This window comes from Balearica regulorum, chromosome 5 (assembly GCF_011004875.1).
Source record: "Balearica regulorum gibbericeps isolate bBalReg1 chromosome 5, bBalReg1.pri, whole genome shotgun sequence".
NCBI lineage: Eukaryota > Metazoa > Chordata > Aves > Gruiformes > Gruidae > Balearica > Balearica regulorum.
The window spans coordinates 18,952,809-18,968,914 of NC_046188.1; the positions used below are offsets into that span (position 1 = coordinate 18,952,809).

Here is a 16,106-nt window from a genome sequence, read left to right on the forward strand (position 1 = left end):
AAATAAAACTAAAATGAAAAAATCCCAGACTTCAGTTAAAAATAACAAAGAGCCATTTAGAGGTTCAAACTCCTAGTACATTTAGAAAAGGAACTTTCCTGAAAGAATAATTAATTTAAAATAATTTACGTAATAATTTCTCTTAAGCTGTGATATTTTTTGAGGAAAATAGCCTTTGCTTAGAAGGAAACTATTCACAAATACAGCACATGTAACAACATCTAGTCATGGTGTGATGAAGCAAGAATCGTTCATTGGTCCTCGCATTCCTTCCACAGCTGAAGTCTACATAGGAATTGGGAAGCCTGCTGAGGCCACAGCATGTACCCAGGAAGCAGCTAATCTCTTTCCGATGTCGCACTATGTCCTCTACATGAGAGGTCAGGTGGCTGAACTTCGTGGAAATATCGATGAAGCCAAACGCTGGTATGAAGAGGCCTTATCTATTAGTCCTACCCATGTGAAAAGCATGCAGAGGCTGGTAAGTCTTGAGTGCACATTCATAAATACTTTTGTCTCAATTTATGATACTGTATTGTGAACTTTTAACTTGACATGGGGAACCCATAGGTTATGAGTTTTGGATCTATGTTCTATTAGCAAACTAGCTTTGGAAACAATCTATTCTGGTGTTTTAGTCTCTCTTATGTGTGTTTGGGACATAAAAAGGATCTGCAGCAATAAGGCTATTTCAGTCCTAGCAGAGACTGCAGTAGAAGTAGTCATTTACATCTGCCTAATTTGCAGTGTTGTTGCAAAGTAAAGGTGGCTCATGGGTAAGAGAAGAGGCGGATACTGTAGTCTAGAGGAAAGACCACTCATTCTGATACCAATTCTAATTCCAAACTAAAAGTTGAATTCTACATGTTGATTGATTGCCTTCATGCTATGTGATTTCTTGGATTTTTGAAAGGTAGGGAATCAGTCTTGCCCTCAAAGGAGTGTGTAGCTTTAAGTACAAAGGTGTTTTCCCCAGTATAAATGCATAAGTTTGTTTATATACTTCATATGTCATGGAATGGTTTGGGTTGGAAGGGAACTCAAAGATCATCTAGTTCCACCCTCCACTAGACCAGGTTGCCCAAAGCCTCATCCAGCCTGGCCTTGAACACTTCCAGGGATGGGGTCTCCACAATCTCTGCGGGCAACTTGTTCCAGAATATACATATATACAAACAAGTATATGTTCTGTGCTTACTATGTTAGGAAAGCTACTTTTTTTTTTTTTTTTTTAATCCAGTTTTCTTCCAGATAGAGCAGAGTAGAACAGCTGCAATCAGCTTCTTACCCAACCTTTTTGTTCAGAAGTAGAAGCTGGTTTCTGCCTAGGTGCTTATGAATTATTCAGAGAAATTTCTCGTGCATCCCTGAGGGGAACATATGAGACAAAAGATCAGATAGGAAGGCAGCACAAGGAAAGTTTTTTGTTTCACCTTTTCAGCATTTCAAGATACTTGAGCCTACCAACAAATGCCAAAAGGTTCCTTTTTCTGAAGAAGTAGGCAGTTGACCTAAAGCAGTACAGCTCAGTGAAAATTAAAGCTTATGTGTTTCTGGGTATCTTTTTACCTCTCCTCTGAATCTACCTTTGAATAAATAGTCTGTAAACACATGATGCTCTTCAGAATAACTGAGAAATTAGCTGCCTTAAGAGGCACGTGAGATGAAAAATACTGTGCTTCCCATCTGGGTTCCCTTTTTATGAGCTTTTCAGTTTGAGGACAAGCTGGAGGGAAACTATTCATTTTGTTGCATTGTCCAGTCTTTTTTAAGCAGTCTTATAATTTACAATTTTGGTTTTTAAAAGCTTTCTCTATTACTCTAGACCTTTTCTGTACTAAGATGTTGTTTTGAATAGATGCTGAGAGATTTATGCTGCTTAAATAGAAATCCTAAAGATGTATGCTATAAAAATACTTGTCTATGTAATTCCATGTGGGGAAAAAGTACAGGATTCTCTGTCCTTCTTGATGTTCTAACTACTGCAAAAAGTATTTTGAGGAGGAAGTTTTCAGTGTTTGCTCTTGCCTATCTATAGATGAATATCTGTACATCTCAACACTTTTGGTTTTGTATATTTACCTTTTTATTATAAAGACGTATTATCTCAGTGGCAGGGGAGCTATAGCAACAGCACTGTGGAGGTACCAGCCTCTATAACAACAGCTGAAACATTAACTTGTAATATTTGTATTCACAATTCTAAGCTGACAATCCATTTATGAACCAAAGTTCTGTGAAAAAAAATACCTTATTTTCTGTGATTAATTTGATATTTTAAAAATATTTGATATGGCTTTCTAGCAATGCTTAGAAAGCAATATAAAATGCTACTGTTTCAACATAACAGTTACCTTAGAGTTTAGATCTATTTAATAAGCTTTGGTGAAATTCTGTTTTTGGGCCCAGGTATAGATCATAATAACCTTATGTATAAAATGCAACTAAAAAGAAATAAGATTTAAGGATGGCACACGTTCTAGCTTGTAGCATATGTATCCAGCCCTGCCTCTCCAAGTAAAATTACTTGAAGTAGTTGAACCTGAAATCAGTTTTGAAGGATTTTTTTTTTTCCTTTTAATTGAAATTTTAGAGTGAGTGACATCTGACACTCAGTTCAATCTGAAGTTAAAATTTCCTGATTTTTTTGTGGTTGAGAAAACCAGATCTTTGATTTGAGATGATATGTGTAGTTATCCAGAGAAGAACAAAAGTTAAATAAAATGTCTGTTTGTGTTTGTATGAAAAAGAATGGCTTATTGGGAATAGGCAAGATTTCTTCTTTTATAATCCATTGTTTTGATGATGATACATCACTCTGGTAAAAAGGATGAAACAGTAAAAATTTGAAGCTTTATTATTTTTCAGTACAACTTCTTGGCCATAACTCTCTTTAAGTACTTATTCCTGAATACAATCTACTGTTTCTACACAGAAACAACCTTATTAATCTAAATTACTGAAGAAATGTGTGAAGGAAGACTAGGAAGTTTAGTCTTGTGGCTTGAGAACTCATGTGCTTCCTCCTGTGGTTATGGCATTCATCTCAAGTGCAAACTCCATGTTCTGTTAATGGTGACCATGAAGAGGTGCTCTTTGCAGAAGTCTAATGTATTATCTGAATGCAGCTACCTTTTATTAGCTGGTATGATCTGTTAAAGTATTATATTTGTCTAAAAATGCAATTTTCTAAAGAAACAAGTTGTTACTAATATGCTGCTGTCTCAAGGTCTTCACTAAAATGAAAAACAGGACAACCTGGCGATGGTGTGAAAATTGGAGCAGTTAAGAGTGATGGAAGAGATCTATTCACCAACAAAATGATAACGATAAATGGGAGGGTTTGGAGGGAGAGGTTAACTCTTGTTGTATGTGCCCTAGTAATGAAATGCCTAAGACAGCGTGACACCAAATGGTCGGGGCTTGATCCATGAATAAAGGACAATTTGTTTGGCTGTATTCAGTATTCTGCTTAATTAAAATCCTGGGGAAATGGAACCGGTTGGGTTATACTGTGGCGTTACTCAAGATGTGAGATATTCTATCAGAGACCTGGCTGCAGGGGGCAGTGTGTTTGTGTTCATGCTCACTGCTAGTGCAGTCCCTTCTAAAATGTTGGGGGGATTTATTCATTAAATCAGCTGAACAACGAAAGTAGTTCTTTCAAATAGAAATGCTGTTAAAATTCTCTGTAATGGCTTGTCAACTAAATTATTCCTCATACACTTAATGTTTATATCGATACATTCATTCACTGTATTCTGTTAAGTAGTTCTCATTTTAAGATCTGCCTTATTCTCAGGTGCTATTTTTTACTGTTTGTTGCTAACTGAAATTTTCTCCAAGCCAGGGGTTATACCAGCTAGCTCTAACTGCTCGCAAGATGTCAAGAGTGAAGCAAGAACATGTCACTATCAATGAAGTGTACTTCATGGAGTGCAGCAGCAATGCTTTTGTACAAATGCAGTGTCCTTTCTTGGGTTTACGGGTTGTATAGTGCACTCAGGGAAAACAACGCAAAGTTGTGTCTAAAGGTTTGAAATACTTCTTTTTATTTTCTGTATTTTAAATCGCTTTTTATCACACCCAATGAGATTTAAAGTTTTCTTTAATGACTAAATTGAAAAAATGGTGATTCGCACTTCAATGTCATATATACTCGGCTGTCACCTGCCTGATTTTGGCCAGAATAGATTTATTTGAACAACTTTCCCCAGTCTCCCTACCCTTTATCGTCACCTCCAGATTTCTGCATTACTGCTGCCTTCCTGCTTTTGTCATTGTTTTCCTCCCCTGTGAAAAAAAGAATAAACAGTCTTTTATCTCCTGCAGTCAGGGTGCTGTTGTGGAAAGTAGCCCTTACTGCTGACGTCTGAAAAGTCCTGAAACGGGCCATCATTCAGTAGTGCCTGAAATGGCAATGAATATTTCAACCAATTGTCCAGGAAGCAAATATTTATATTCTCTCTCAGGCTGAAAAGTTTTTAGCTAAGTGTAGCTTTCACATGAAATAGTATTTGAGGCATCTGTATATCATTACAATCCTAGAAGAGTCTAGTATTTTTTGAATATTAAGTAATTCATCTTAGCGCTTGCTAGTTAATCCTATTAGTAGCTTAGCTTCTAAGAGTGGAAAACTAAAACAGAAAAGGAGAAATTACTTATCCAAAATTACTCATTTAGAAATTTCTTTTCAAAAAGCATTATCTTAAAGAATTATATTCCTCACTCCACACTGTTAGATATCTGTTAAAGTTTCCTATAATTATGCAGAACTAAGTCAGATCTCTTAAGGCTTGGATGAACTATGTGCACTTTACCTCTCAGTTATAAATGTATTCTTATTTATTTCTGACTACATTGACTTTTTACTTTTTTTTTTTTTTTTCTCCAATCCAAAGACATTTTGCCAGAAAGAAACCTGGCCATATGTACGGGTAGTGTATGCTTATGAGCCTGGTAAGGATGTTGAGCTGACTGAAAAGAAAAGCAGAGACTTTAGAGACACGAGTTCAGACACTGTTTGAAGGCGTCAGGGGAGTTAAAGAAGAGAGAGGCTAAACACTGTCACACAAACTAACTTTTTTCCTTCAGTGAGGCAGTGTTCTCTAGTATTTATTCTTCCTTTCATAACAAGGATCCCATCTGGGGAACCATTTACTAACTCATTTGATTTTCATTGTCAGGCTACTATACTGTAAAAATTGTTGGTTTAGGCCACATAGACTTGTCCTAAGCATGTTGTGCTGGTTCTTGTGAGTTGTTTGTGTTGTAACTGATTACCGTAGAGCTCAATGCTGATGCCAAATGTCAGTGCTCATTGGACTGGCTAAATGCACCCTTAGGCACACGGTGGTTGAAGAAGAATGAAGAAATAACAGTAATCGGTTTTGTTAGATTTGTTAGTAAAATACTGTGAGTTTACCCTTTAGAAACTTAAAGGTTATTTCATGGAAAGTAGAGAAAGCAAAACATATGTTCAGCCAAAAACTCACTGCTCCTTACAGAAGGCATTTTACGTGATTTGACCACTGTCACATCTAAATATTTCACGTAATGACGCTCTGCACTCTGAGAAAACAATGGCAGTTCCACTTGCATTTTAACCTGGAACACACCCATTGAGTTCAAGTGGCTCAAGGACCGTTTCAATACACTTTAAATTCTTCGCCTGCCATGTGGCACTCACAGGCTATATTCTTTTCTGCCTTGAAAATATTCTTCCCCATTTTAGCCTTACAACAGAAAACCATTGGTCTTTAGTGCAATAAAAAATACATGACACCAACTTGCATAGTTGCCATTCATTAGCTTTTGAAATATAACGAAGCGTGAATCAAGGTGAATAATCAAGAAAGTTTGGGTTTTCCCTCTTTGTTTCAAAGTTATCTCTATTAGTAGTATTACTGAGCTCAAGTACAGCGGTTAACTATTTCATACTGACTCATATCTTAAAGATTATGATTGGAGAAAGATCAATAGAAGTTCTTAATTCCTGGATACTTTGAGTTGTACAGTACTCTTTTAAAGCAGATCTATTTTTATTCAGTATTTGACAACAATAATTGCTACAAATTTGAGTTTAAGCTAGAAGTTAGTTACATTCTTGGAAACAGAAAGTGACTATGGGAATTTACTGCGCTAATTTTGTTTGTAACTTGAAGCAGTGAGCTCGCGTTTACTCAGGCAGGACTGCCTGTGCTGGTCCCCTGAGAACAGTTGTTCTCAAAGTGGTATTTTGTGGCTGATGAAACATGGGTCCTGCTTCATAAAAGACTTTCATTTCACTTTACCCTGTATTTACTCCAGATGGCTTAAAGCAGCTATAGCAGGAGCAGATCTTTCAACAAGACAATACATCTACTCTTGGATGCTTTTCACCACCTGAGAGTGAGCTCTATAAGGACTTAACAGGTTTCAACTTGTCTGTGCTGTCCTCAGCTGACAGCCATTACAAGAGGAATACTGCAACTGGTCTTCAGTTAGGTGTTTGGTTTAGATAGTCTGTGCATATCTGACGATGCAAGGGTAACCTGATTTTGTGCAGCATGCACTGTTGTTGCACTGAATGGAACTGGAGTAAGATGGAGAATCTAAGCCATTGGGGTGTGGTATTTATTGGGAATCTAGTAGCAGTGGTTAAGGCAACTTTCTGTAACTTTTCCTTAAGTGTATTTTAGATCTGTTTTTTTTTTAAACTAACTTTCCTGATTTCTATTTGAAAGAGTTTCTCTCTGAATTTAAATGTGCGGTTTTTTACTTTTTTTTTTTACATAGGTATTTTTGCCTGGTACACTCAGCTTTAACTTTCTGTTTTCATCTGTTTTCGTGTTATCCGTGTGATAGATTTTTCCACAGTTTATCAATTCAGGCTCAGCTTGCCAGAAACCATTTTATCACTTCTATTATTTCCCATTTTAAAAGATGGAAAATTAATTAGTGGTAGATGCTGGCAGAAGGAAGGGATGCTTTGGCTAGGGTTACTCCTCTTTATTTGGCAGGTCACAAATCATTCCAGTGTTTTTAGTGTATTGTGTGGAACTGATAAAATTCCACCCATTGGATAATTCATCACAATTCGCTGTTGAAGCAGGTCAGTCTACAGTGTGTAGTATTACTTCAAAGTTGTTTCTCTTTGCTTGGAAGATTTTAAGAATATTTGGTTTCAGTTTTCAAAATACAAGTAGTGTTCATCTCAAGCTTTGATTCACGTTTTATAGCATAAAGTCTTTGAACTGCGTTCTGTTATCAAAACTGAACTATTATCAATTTGTTTCACATACAGCAAATACAGATTAAATGTCCTAATTTGGTAGGTAGCAACCAAGTTTCATTTCAAGTTCAAGGAATAAAATTCAAAGATAACAATGGCCCAGTCTGGATCAGGGCTTTGGTTTTGCTAGACATCATAACAAAGCATCTGAGGAGGGATTCCCTGCCCTACACTGGCCATTTCAATTAATTGACAGGCAAAGAGCTGGGAAACAAGAGTACGATCACATACCATTTGCGTAATGGTATTTCAGATACACGTGTAAGATACATCCACTTGCCCAGAGAGGTTGTGGAATCTTACATCCTTAGAGATATTAAAAATCTGACAAGAGCCAGCCCTTGGCAACCCACTCTAGGTGACTCTACTTCAGGTTTGGATGTGGACAATCTCTAGAGGCACCTTCCTAATTCAGCCATCCTGCAATTCTAGGAATGCAAGACAAGCTTTGTAGGTAGAGGTAATGATTTCTGTTAAGACAACATGATGGGAATGCTTGTTTGCGGACAAAATCTTGTTACAGTCTTTCTATTATGCACAGCTTTCCTTATTTTTACCAGTGGTAAAAAGCTATAAAGCATGGGGTTTGTTCATGGTATATTACCCATAGCAATCATGGAAGAAAGGTGCAAAAGACTACTATCTTCCTCAGCTGAATTCACTCCTCTTACATGCATGCATGTATAATATATGCACGTATGTATGTGTACATATATTCTCTGCTACACACCTGCCTTAATATTTTGCATACATTTTATTGTCTTTGCACTGTAAAAGTGAGGTGCTGCCAAACCATGTGCCATGCAACCTAGTTGTTATCAACTGGTCATTGTCTTGCAGGCATTGCAGTACCCTGCAGTTCCATTAAATGGCCCGTTCTGTGATAACTAGTTAATAATGATGCAGTTCTGATTTTTGCCAGTCTGATAGTTTTATATGCTTGATTTGGCTCATTTTTTAATAATTGAGCTTTTTAATTATTTTTTTTTTAAACATGCAGATACAATGCAACTGCAAGAATGGCCAGTCATGCTCCTCATGCAACCTGCTTATGCAATATGGTTGGGGAATGTCCATATAAAAGCATCACTGGCGAAACAATGCAACTGAAAAGCCTCAGTTGGGATCTTCACAAATTAAGGTTTTGGGCTTCTGGCTCTCTTCCTCATGGGAGGTTCAAATATACCTTAGTGATCTGCATTAAGGCTTCTGTGGACAAAGATGTACCTAAAATTATTTAAAGAACACAAAATGTTTATGACTCATTGCAGTTATTTACATGGAAAGTATCTCCCTGTTTCATAGGACTGAGTGGAGCTGATGAACAGACCAGCAAGCTAGTAAAAGCATCTGATCACAGCGTAATGAAAAAATTACTGTCCCAGGCTTTTTTTGTAGGTGTTAGAAATGGTAATTCCTATTAAAAGTCTTTCCAGGCTCCATCCATCGTCTTATGCATTTTACCCTCTAAAGGACTGACTACATCAAAGTCGTCATCACTGGGGTTTTGTTGATATCCAAAGTAATATTTGCCTTTTGCTCCATGGCTTTTGCTGGGTAACTGGCTGCCTAAAAGAGGATGGAGGGAAAAAAACATGCAGATTTTTACTAGTGGAAAAATACTAACAAGCAAGACTAATGTAACAGAATGAAAATGTCAGTAGTCTTAGTCCCAGTAATTCAGGATATAGCCAGGAGGCCTTGTGTCAGTAAAGTGCTAATAGTTGCTCTTGATATTTAAGTTCTCCTTGTTTGAAAAAAAGAATAAAATGGAAACAAGAGAAGGCCTGGAAGAAATTGAAAATGTGTGTTGTTCCCTACTGTTCTCTGTAGTCTCTTACATCCCTTTTCATGGATACTTGCTGGTGCTTTTTTGCATGGATCTCAGAAATACAATTTTTATTTTGCTCTGTGTAATTGCCTTTCAATATGGGAATTGCTTTGCAAAACACTTTTTAAATTAGGTCATTCTACTGAAGTATGCACTGGGCTAATTATGATTATTTTGCTTCCCTGGGCATTTTTGTGCTCATTGAATTTATTAAAGTATTACTTTATAGCTGAAGCTGAGAACTTACACAACAAAGCTATGTGGCACCTGGTATGCATGGCTGTCTTTCCTGTAGTCTCTAAGGGCTTTTGCTTATAGGCAACATCTGGCATCTAATAATTTATAATTGAATTTCATATAATTAATAAAGAAATATTTTTAAGGATTTATTTTGGAGTAAATATAAAGAATATGAAAAAGACTGGAGAGAACAGCCATCCTCAACTTTAAATTAACAGAAGGGGTTTTATTTTCCTTTTCTGGAGGAAGGTTCTGTTGTAGAATTCACAGATTCACACATTGGTAGGGGTTGGGAGGGACCTCTAGAGATCATCTAGTCCAACTCCCCTGCTAGAGCAGGATCGCTTACAGCAAGTTGAACAGGATCGCATCCAGGCAGGCTTTGAATATCTCCAGAGAAAGAGATATTCTCTCTGGGCAGCCTGTTCCAGTGCTCGGTCACTCTCAAAGTAGGTGAGAACTCTCTAACTACAGGAAAACACTTGAGACATGAAGTCATCTACATGTGTTGTCCTTTTTTTTTCCTTGTGCTTCATATCTGCATACTGGTGAGATATAACTAAATGCTACCATTTGCAGCCATCTGACTGAGACTAACCATTCTGTGTGGTTTAGTTGTGGTTGTTAGTAAATGTGTGTGAGAAACATGCAGCACTGTAGCCAAGTGTCTGAGACCTAGCTCTTTAGCAGTCTCTCTTATAATAATCCATTATTATAAAATTGCATGCATTTTGCTATAAATCTCTTGCAGTTCTCAGATGCATTCCTAGTACACTGATGAAATTATCTTTTGCTTTTTGCTTTACATCTGTTGCAGGGGGGCTTGACTTGCTTTGGCACAAGCCATTTCCCAAGACAGCAAATTGCTATTGAGAGGACCAGAAGTTACCTAGAGAGGGCCAGAAGTTACCTAATCAATTATGATTCCTTTTTTCTAATCAGGAACTATAAACAAGTTGTTAAAAATTGTGGTTTATCTTATCCTCATCAAGAAGAAAGTGGCCTACCTTAATGCAAAACTGGAGATCTGGAAGCAACTGTCCCTCAGGAAATGACTTTAATGCTTGCTTTTGCCAGGGTTATGTCAAACAGCTGCATTCCCCAGATAAGTTGTCTACTCTGGTATAGAGGTTTTTTCTACAAATCCCTAGTCTGGAACAGTCTTTTTATGTCTCTCTATCTCTCCAACTCATCTCATTTTAAATTTTATTCGAAGACCTCTTTTCCATTTACTGAAGCTTTACTTCCCTGCTAGCCAGTATTGTGCTTAGCAGTCCTGCCCCTGCTTGTGAGTCTATAGTTTAAAGATGAGTTGAACTTTGCGCTTTGGAAGGATTCAACCAACTTGCTGTGTATGAAGAGCACAATATAATTTCTCCAAGATTAGTTTTCTTTAAACACAGAGTGTGTTTTCTGGTAGCTAACTGGTTTTAGATGGTATTAAAGAATTGGCCTTTAAGGTTAATGCCAGGCTATTTTTTATGTCAGGATGTCTTTTTTTAATCTAGATGATCAAACTAACAGAGAAAGCAATTATTTCAGTGAGGTTTAACTTGTGGGAAAATCTGAAGCTTGATTTGTCCAATTCTGAAAACTGTGTTCCTTTCTAAGGTTCAATGGTTATTTTTTCATTATTCTTCATATTAGAGTATATATTTTCAACGAGTAGCAACAAATGGTGAAGAAAGTTATGTGCAGCTACTGTTCTTCAGGAAACCACCATCTCCTGATTTCTCAGTAGGGGAGAGACATGCTGTTTGGCCACCTTGTGTACTGCATCTCACTGAAAAAAGCCAGTGTTTTCTCTGAATAACACTGACTGCTGTCTTCTGTAACTAGAGGGAGGGAATAGGAGATGAGAATGGTCTTTTAAGTAAAACCATTGTCACCAAAGCTGTGGACTGCGGGAACTCTTTACTAAAAGCCTTTGGATGACCTGCTTCTGTACTATAACTTCACTGCAATTGAATTTCGTTGGCAGTCTTGATACCTATGGGCTGAGACCATAAATTAAACTAAGATATGGCCTGAGACCAAAACTTGAAGTCTCCTCACCATCATTCACCCTATTGGATGAATGGACTAGTGGAAACTAGTTCTGAATTCATTTTTATATTCTTGTCCTGCTCTATGCCATCTCTAGTTTGATTTGTTTCCCTATATCCAGCTATATTGAAACTTTACTGAAATCCAGACAAATTAGTTGTACAACTTGCCGCCCCCCCCCCCCCCCCCCCCCCCAATTAATCTGTCTAACCAAATACTGTACAGGCTAGCTTAGTGTCTCACCAGTGATAAACACATCCCATGTTTTATTCCACTGTTCCCTATTACTGTACTGCTAACCATTCCTTTCTTCAACATTTGTTCTAAGGCCTTGCATATAATTTAAGAAAACTGAAATAATAATTTTCTTTCTGAAATACAAACATTATACTACTTTTTGGTAGTAAAAATGTTTCCACTATGTACTTGCTAGCTAGTCTTTGGTTTCCTTTATTTTTCTTTTCTGGCCTTTACTAGGATGAAGATAATCCAGTCCTCACAAACTTGATTATCTAGATATCTCTGGTTTTGGTTTTATATTGGCTTGGAAAAGAAAATTCCTTTACTTTTGCTTTGAAAGTCTAGATGCCTTTTTAATCTGATTTTCTACTGAGCATAAAGGATCTATTCATGCAGTTGCTATGATGTGATGTAGTATTAACGTAAACACTAAAGTTATGAGCCAGTGTCTTGGTAAACTGGTATTGATGCTGTACGTTCGGCATTGTGAAGCAATGGTCTGAGTTTCAGTTTGTGCTGACTTAATTGGGTAATGATTGAAAAGTCTGGTCAACACTGCAGGCTCACTGAAGCTGTAGTAAGCTGATCATGTTTAACTGGGTACACCTGTATCAGAGGCTGTGTTGTACAGTTTATTTGCTTGAGCCAGTTATCTGTGTGTAAAAGCAGAAGGATCAATGTTTTCTAAAACTAGACTCTTTCCAGTACTCTGCTGTCTGCAAGTAAGCATGCACACCGTGTGTTTAATCCAAGTTCGCTCTGCATGAAGCATAGTGAAGGCAGGTTTAGAGTTGTTAACGCTTTTAATGCCACTTCTGTTATGGTAAGCTACTTGGCTAAACAGGTAAGAGTGGAAAAAGACATCATGAGTGAGACTTAGTAATACTAAACTTGAAAACAGAAAGCTGTTTTGGGCTTTCATCGCTTTTCCAATCAGCAGTGCAGTGTTGATCTGCACCTTTTTAATTCTGATATTAATATGCATGGACGTTATAGGGAGCAAAAAGATAAGAGCTTTTTAGTTTCAACAGTTGGTCACATATGTATGAATCTAGTCTGAACGTTTTGTTAAAACACTAAATTTGCAAACAACTCTTGACATGAAAAAAAATACTATTATAGTCTTTTTTTTACCTATGCGCTATACATTTTCACATTGTTGAACCAGTAGCTGATTTAAATCTTGAATGCAATATTTGATATTCGGTCACATAGCTGAATTTTTAGTTTCAGCTCTTTATAGTTTTAAGTATGAATATTTAAATATCTGAGCAAGTTCAGAGAAATCAAAGTGTAACTGGCTAAGTCGAGCAGCTGCAGATGGTTTGGCAACTAAGACAGTTGGCATGGCAGATATTAAGACAATTACTGAAATCTCTTTTACTTGTTTTCTAAATCTAAAGTCTAGTTATTTACAAAGTATTTGTTTTCATAACAACTTTGAGAGGTCAACATGTTAAGTTTCAAATACATTTTGCCCTGAAGTATGTATTATTTATTCCCAGTCAATAAATGGGGAAACTGAGGCATAGCTGCTTCAACTTCCCTAGCTTTAAATACAATGCAAGCCTCCTGATTTCTCGCTCTGAGCATCACTTTCATGGTACTCACATTTAACTCCTGTGCTTACTCTTTCCAGTACATGTGCACTCTGAAGAAAATCATTTACCCCACAGGGATCTCCAGTGTATCAGTCAGTCTTGGGAGGGCAGCAGCATCAATATTCCCGCTGCCTGCTGAAGGGAGCCTGCGGGCTGCCTTTTGTTTTGACTTGCAAATAATTGGTAGGCTTTAGGAGGGGTTTCCCTTATGATATTTAAATTTAGTACTGTCAATGATGGACCTTCTATTAAAATGTAGATGATTAAAACAGCTCTGTAATTTTTCAGTGAAAATTATCTTTTTGATAGCTGTTGCCTTTGCATGCAGTTTAAGTGAAGGGGTATGTGGGAGCTCTTTGATAGTAATTTCAGCTCAGTCAAGTAAAATGATGACCTTGACTCATATTGACCGCAGAACTTTTAATGCTTTTAAATAATAAACCAGTTCGTTTACCTACATCTCTCTCTCCCCCAACTACCTTCCTTTCTGGAAGATTTTGTCAGTCTTGTCTTGGATTTGCTCAATGAATGTAGTATTGCCCAAGTCATTGCAGCTGAGATGGTTGGTGACGGGGATGACTGCTTGGATAGCAGACTGTTTCAGAAGTATCTTTGGCATCAGTGCTTTGTTTCTATGATTCTTCCTTTTTGATCTGGTTTTGAGAGCTTAGTTAAACTCAGCACCGTTTAATAGTAATGTATACTTATAGATAATAAAGGTAGACTACTTCCATAGATCTTTGTTTTTTATCTTACATTATTACTCAGTAGAAAGTAAAAGTAGAAATCAAGAAAAGCTAACTTCAAACCAGCACTAAATATGAAGTCTGTGGATATAGAGATTTGAAGGAAAAAGGATCGCTGCTTTCGTTATAATGGATTGTTAGTTTTTCTCAGATGTTCTGTTCAGGTCTATGCTTTGATGCATCCTCCTGCCCTACAAATCAGACTCCTACCTGGGTTTGAACAAAAAAGAGCTAAGTCTTGTTTTATGTCCTTGGGGGAAGTTGGAGGATACTACAGCCTCTAACGTGAATTGGTGAGCACATACATAACTCTTGCATATTTACTTGTGTGTAGTGTGAGTCAGATTTGGCAAACTAATGTCATATATTTCCTTTTGCTGTTAGGTTGTTTATGTGTTCATATAATTACCATCATATACAATAAATACAGTTTTGACCAAGACTTCTCAGGCCAGCTTTTTCCTGAAGAGGGGTAATATCTTCTGGGGAAAGAAATCAGTTTGGTAAGACCTGATGAACCACAACTCTGTGCCCCCACTCTGTGATTAGTGGGAGGTAAACAAGAGAGAGCAGTTTAATACCTTGAAGTTTGATAGAACGGGTTGTTATTGTCCAGATGATGAGGTTGAATGTAGTTTTGTACTTGCATTTTTTAAAAAAATGCACTTATCAGAGCCTTGGGAATCTAAAAAGGCTCTCTAGGTAACAATATATTACAACTTCTTTCTGCTAATCTCTGACCTGAAACAGAAGTGTGTAGTTTTATATATGTTTGGCTTTTTCACACAAACCTGAGAAATCCTGCATTACAATAGATGCTGTTGTGGTGCTTTAAGGAAGCTGCCTTTCAAGCAATAGCCCTTCAGTAAATTTAAAGTTGCTTTTAAAAACACCTTTTTTTTTTCTTAAGAACTGGCATAGAACTGAAGGGACAAGAAGTATTAGCAAAACATAAAAATGTTAAAATGGAACGCACATACTCAAGAGCCACGTATCTTCACATAAAGCATTTGACCTGGAAGAAATCTTCAGTCTTTTAGTACTCCTCAGCTGAACCAAGCAAAGCAATTCATTAGCAAAGCACTTGGCAGAAATAGAAAAACATGAACATTGTTCCCACTGTTAAAAGCTGAGCACTGGGAGGAAAGACACTACCCAAAGCACTTGAGGAATATAGCATGGTTTAGTAGGCCCATTAGGATGCAGACATTTGAGTCTTGCAATTTTTTTTCTAAATACTTCGTTGAAAAAAATCCCAAAGTTTTTAAATGCTTCCCTCTTATCCCAGGAGCTAAACCTCATAAGTGAAGTTATTAATGGTTTTTTAATGCATGTATCTGAAATTAGCATTTGAGTTCATTTTTTTTTTCTGGATTGTAATTCATTGATTAGTCTTTTTAATCAGTGATGCTGGTGAAATGCTTTGTTGCAGCTCAGTGTGTTCAATCTCGCTCAGCCATTACTGTTACACTGTTTATATCACGCACATTGAACTTGCTGTTTAAGACTGAGATCCTTAGGAAATCAGGCTTACTAAATCATTATTGTTTGTGCGTGTGTGTTTGTCAGTTTTCCCTTCGTAACTTTTAAATTCTTTACCCAGTTTCATCTGGACAGAAGATGGAATGATATAAAATAATAATGATAATAATTTAGGCTTGTGCAAGTATTACAAAAATAGAGGCAGGAGGAAAGACTACTGAGGCTGTTTCGTGATTTCAAATTTTTATCAGATATCAGCAAGTACACATAAGAGTGAGCATTTGAGTGAGAACAGCAGAGTAAGTTCTCTGCTGCAGAGATATAAGACAGTCATTACAAAACCAAACCAGGCTTCATTACAGTCAGTGCTCATGGAGATAGCTGTTTAAAGTTAACTTTTTGAAATTATTGCAGAACATAACGTAATGTATTCTGCTACATTAGGTTAGTTAGCGATATGACTTGATGGCATAACATATTTAGACAAAATAGTGAATTGTGAGCGTTATAAAGACTTTATCAGTAAAAGGCTGTGGAAATAAAAACTTGAAAAAAGAATCATGCGGATTCAAAATTTCTTCTGTACAATACACAGTGTGAAAATGGTTTCAGAGCTGTAAAGCTACATGGACAAAGGTTGTGTTAGG

At 36.9% G+C, this 16,106-nt stretch overlaps 1 protein-coding gene across 6 annotated transcripts in view; it reads left to right on the forward strand.

Moving 5' to 3' along the window:
* Positions 1-16,106, forward strand: part of TTC7B (tetratricopeptide repeat domain 7B) — a 161,125-nt gene that overhangs the window by 121,483 nt on the left and 23,536 nt on the right. For all 6 annotated transcript variants that reach the window (XM_075753709.1, XM_075753712.1, XM_075753713.1 and 3 more), the window contains one exon: positions 279-481. In XM_075753709.1, the coding sequence (XP_075609824.1) occupies positions 279-481 (203 nt within the window). The remainder of the gene's footprint in view (positions 1-278; positions 482-16,106) is intronic.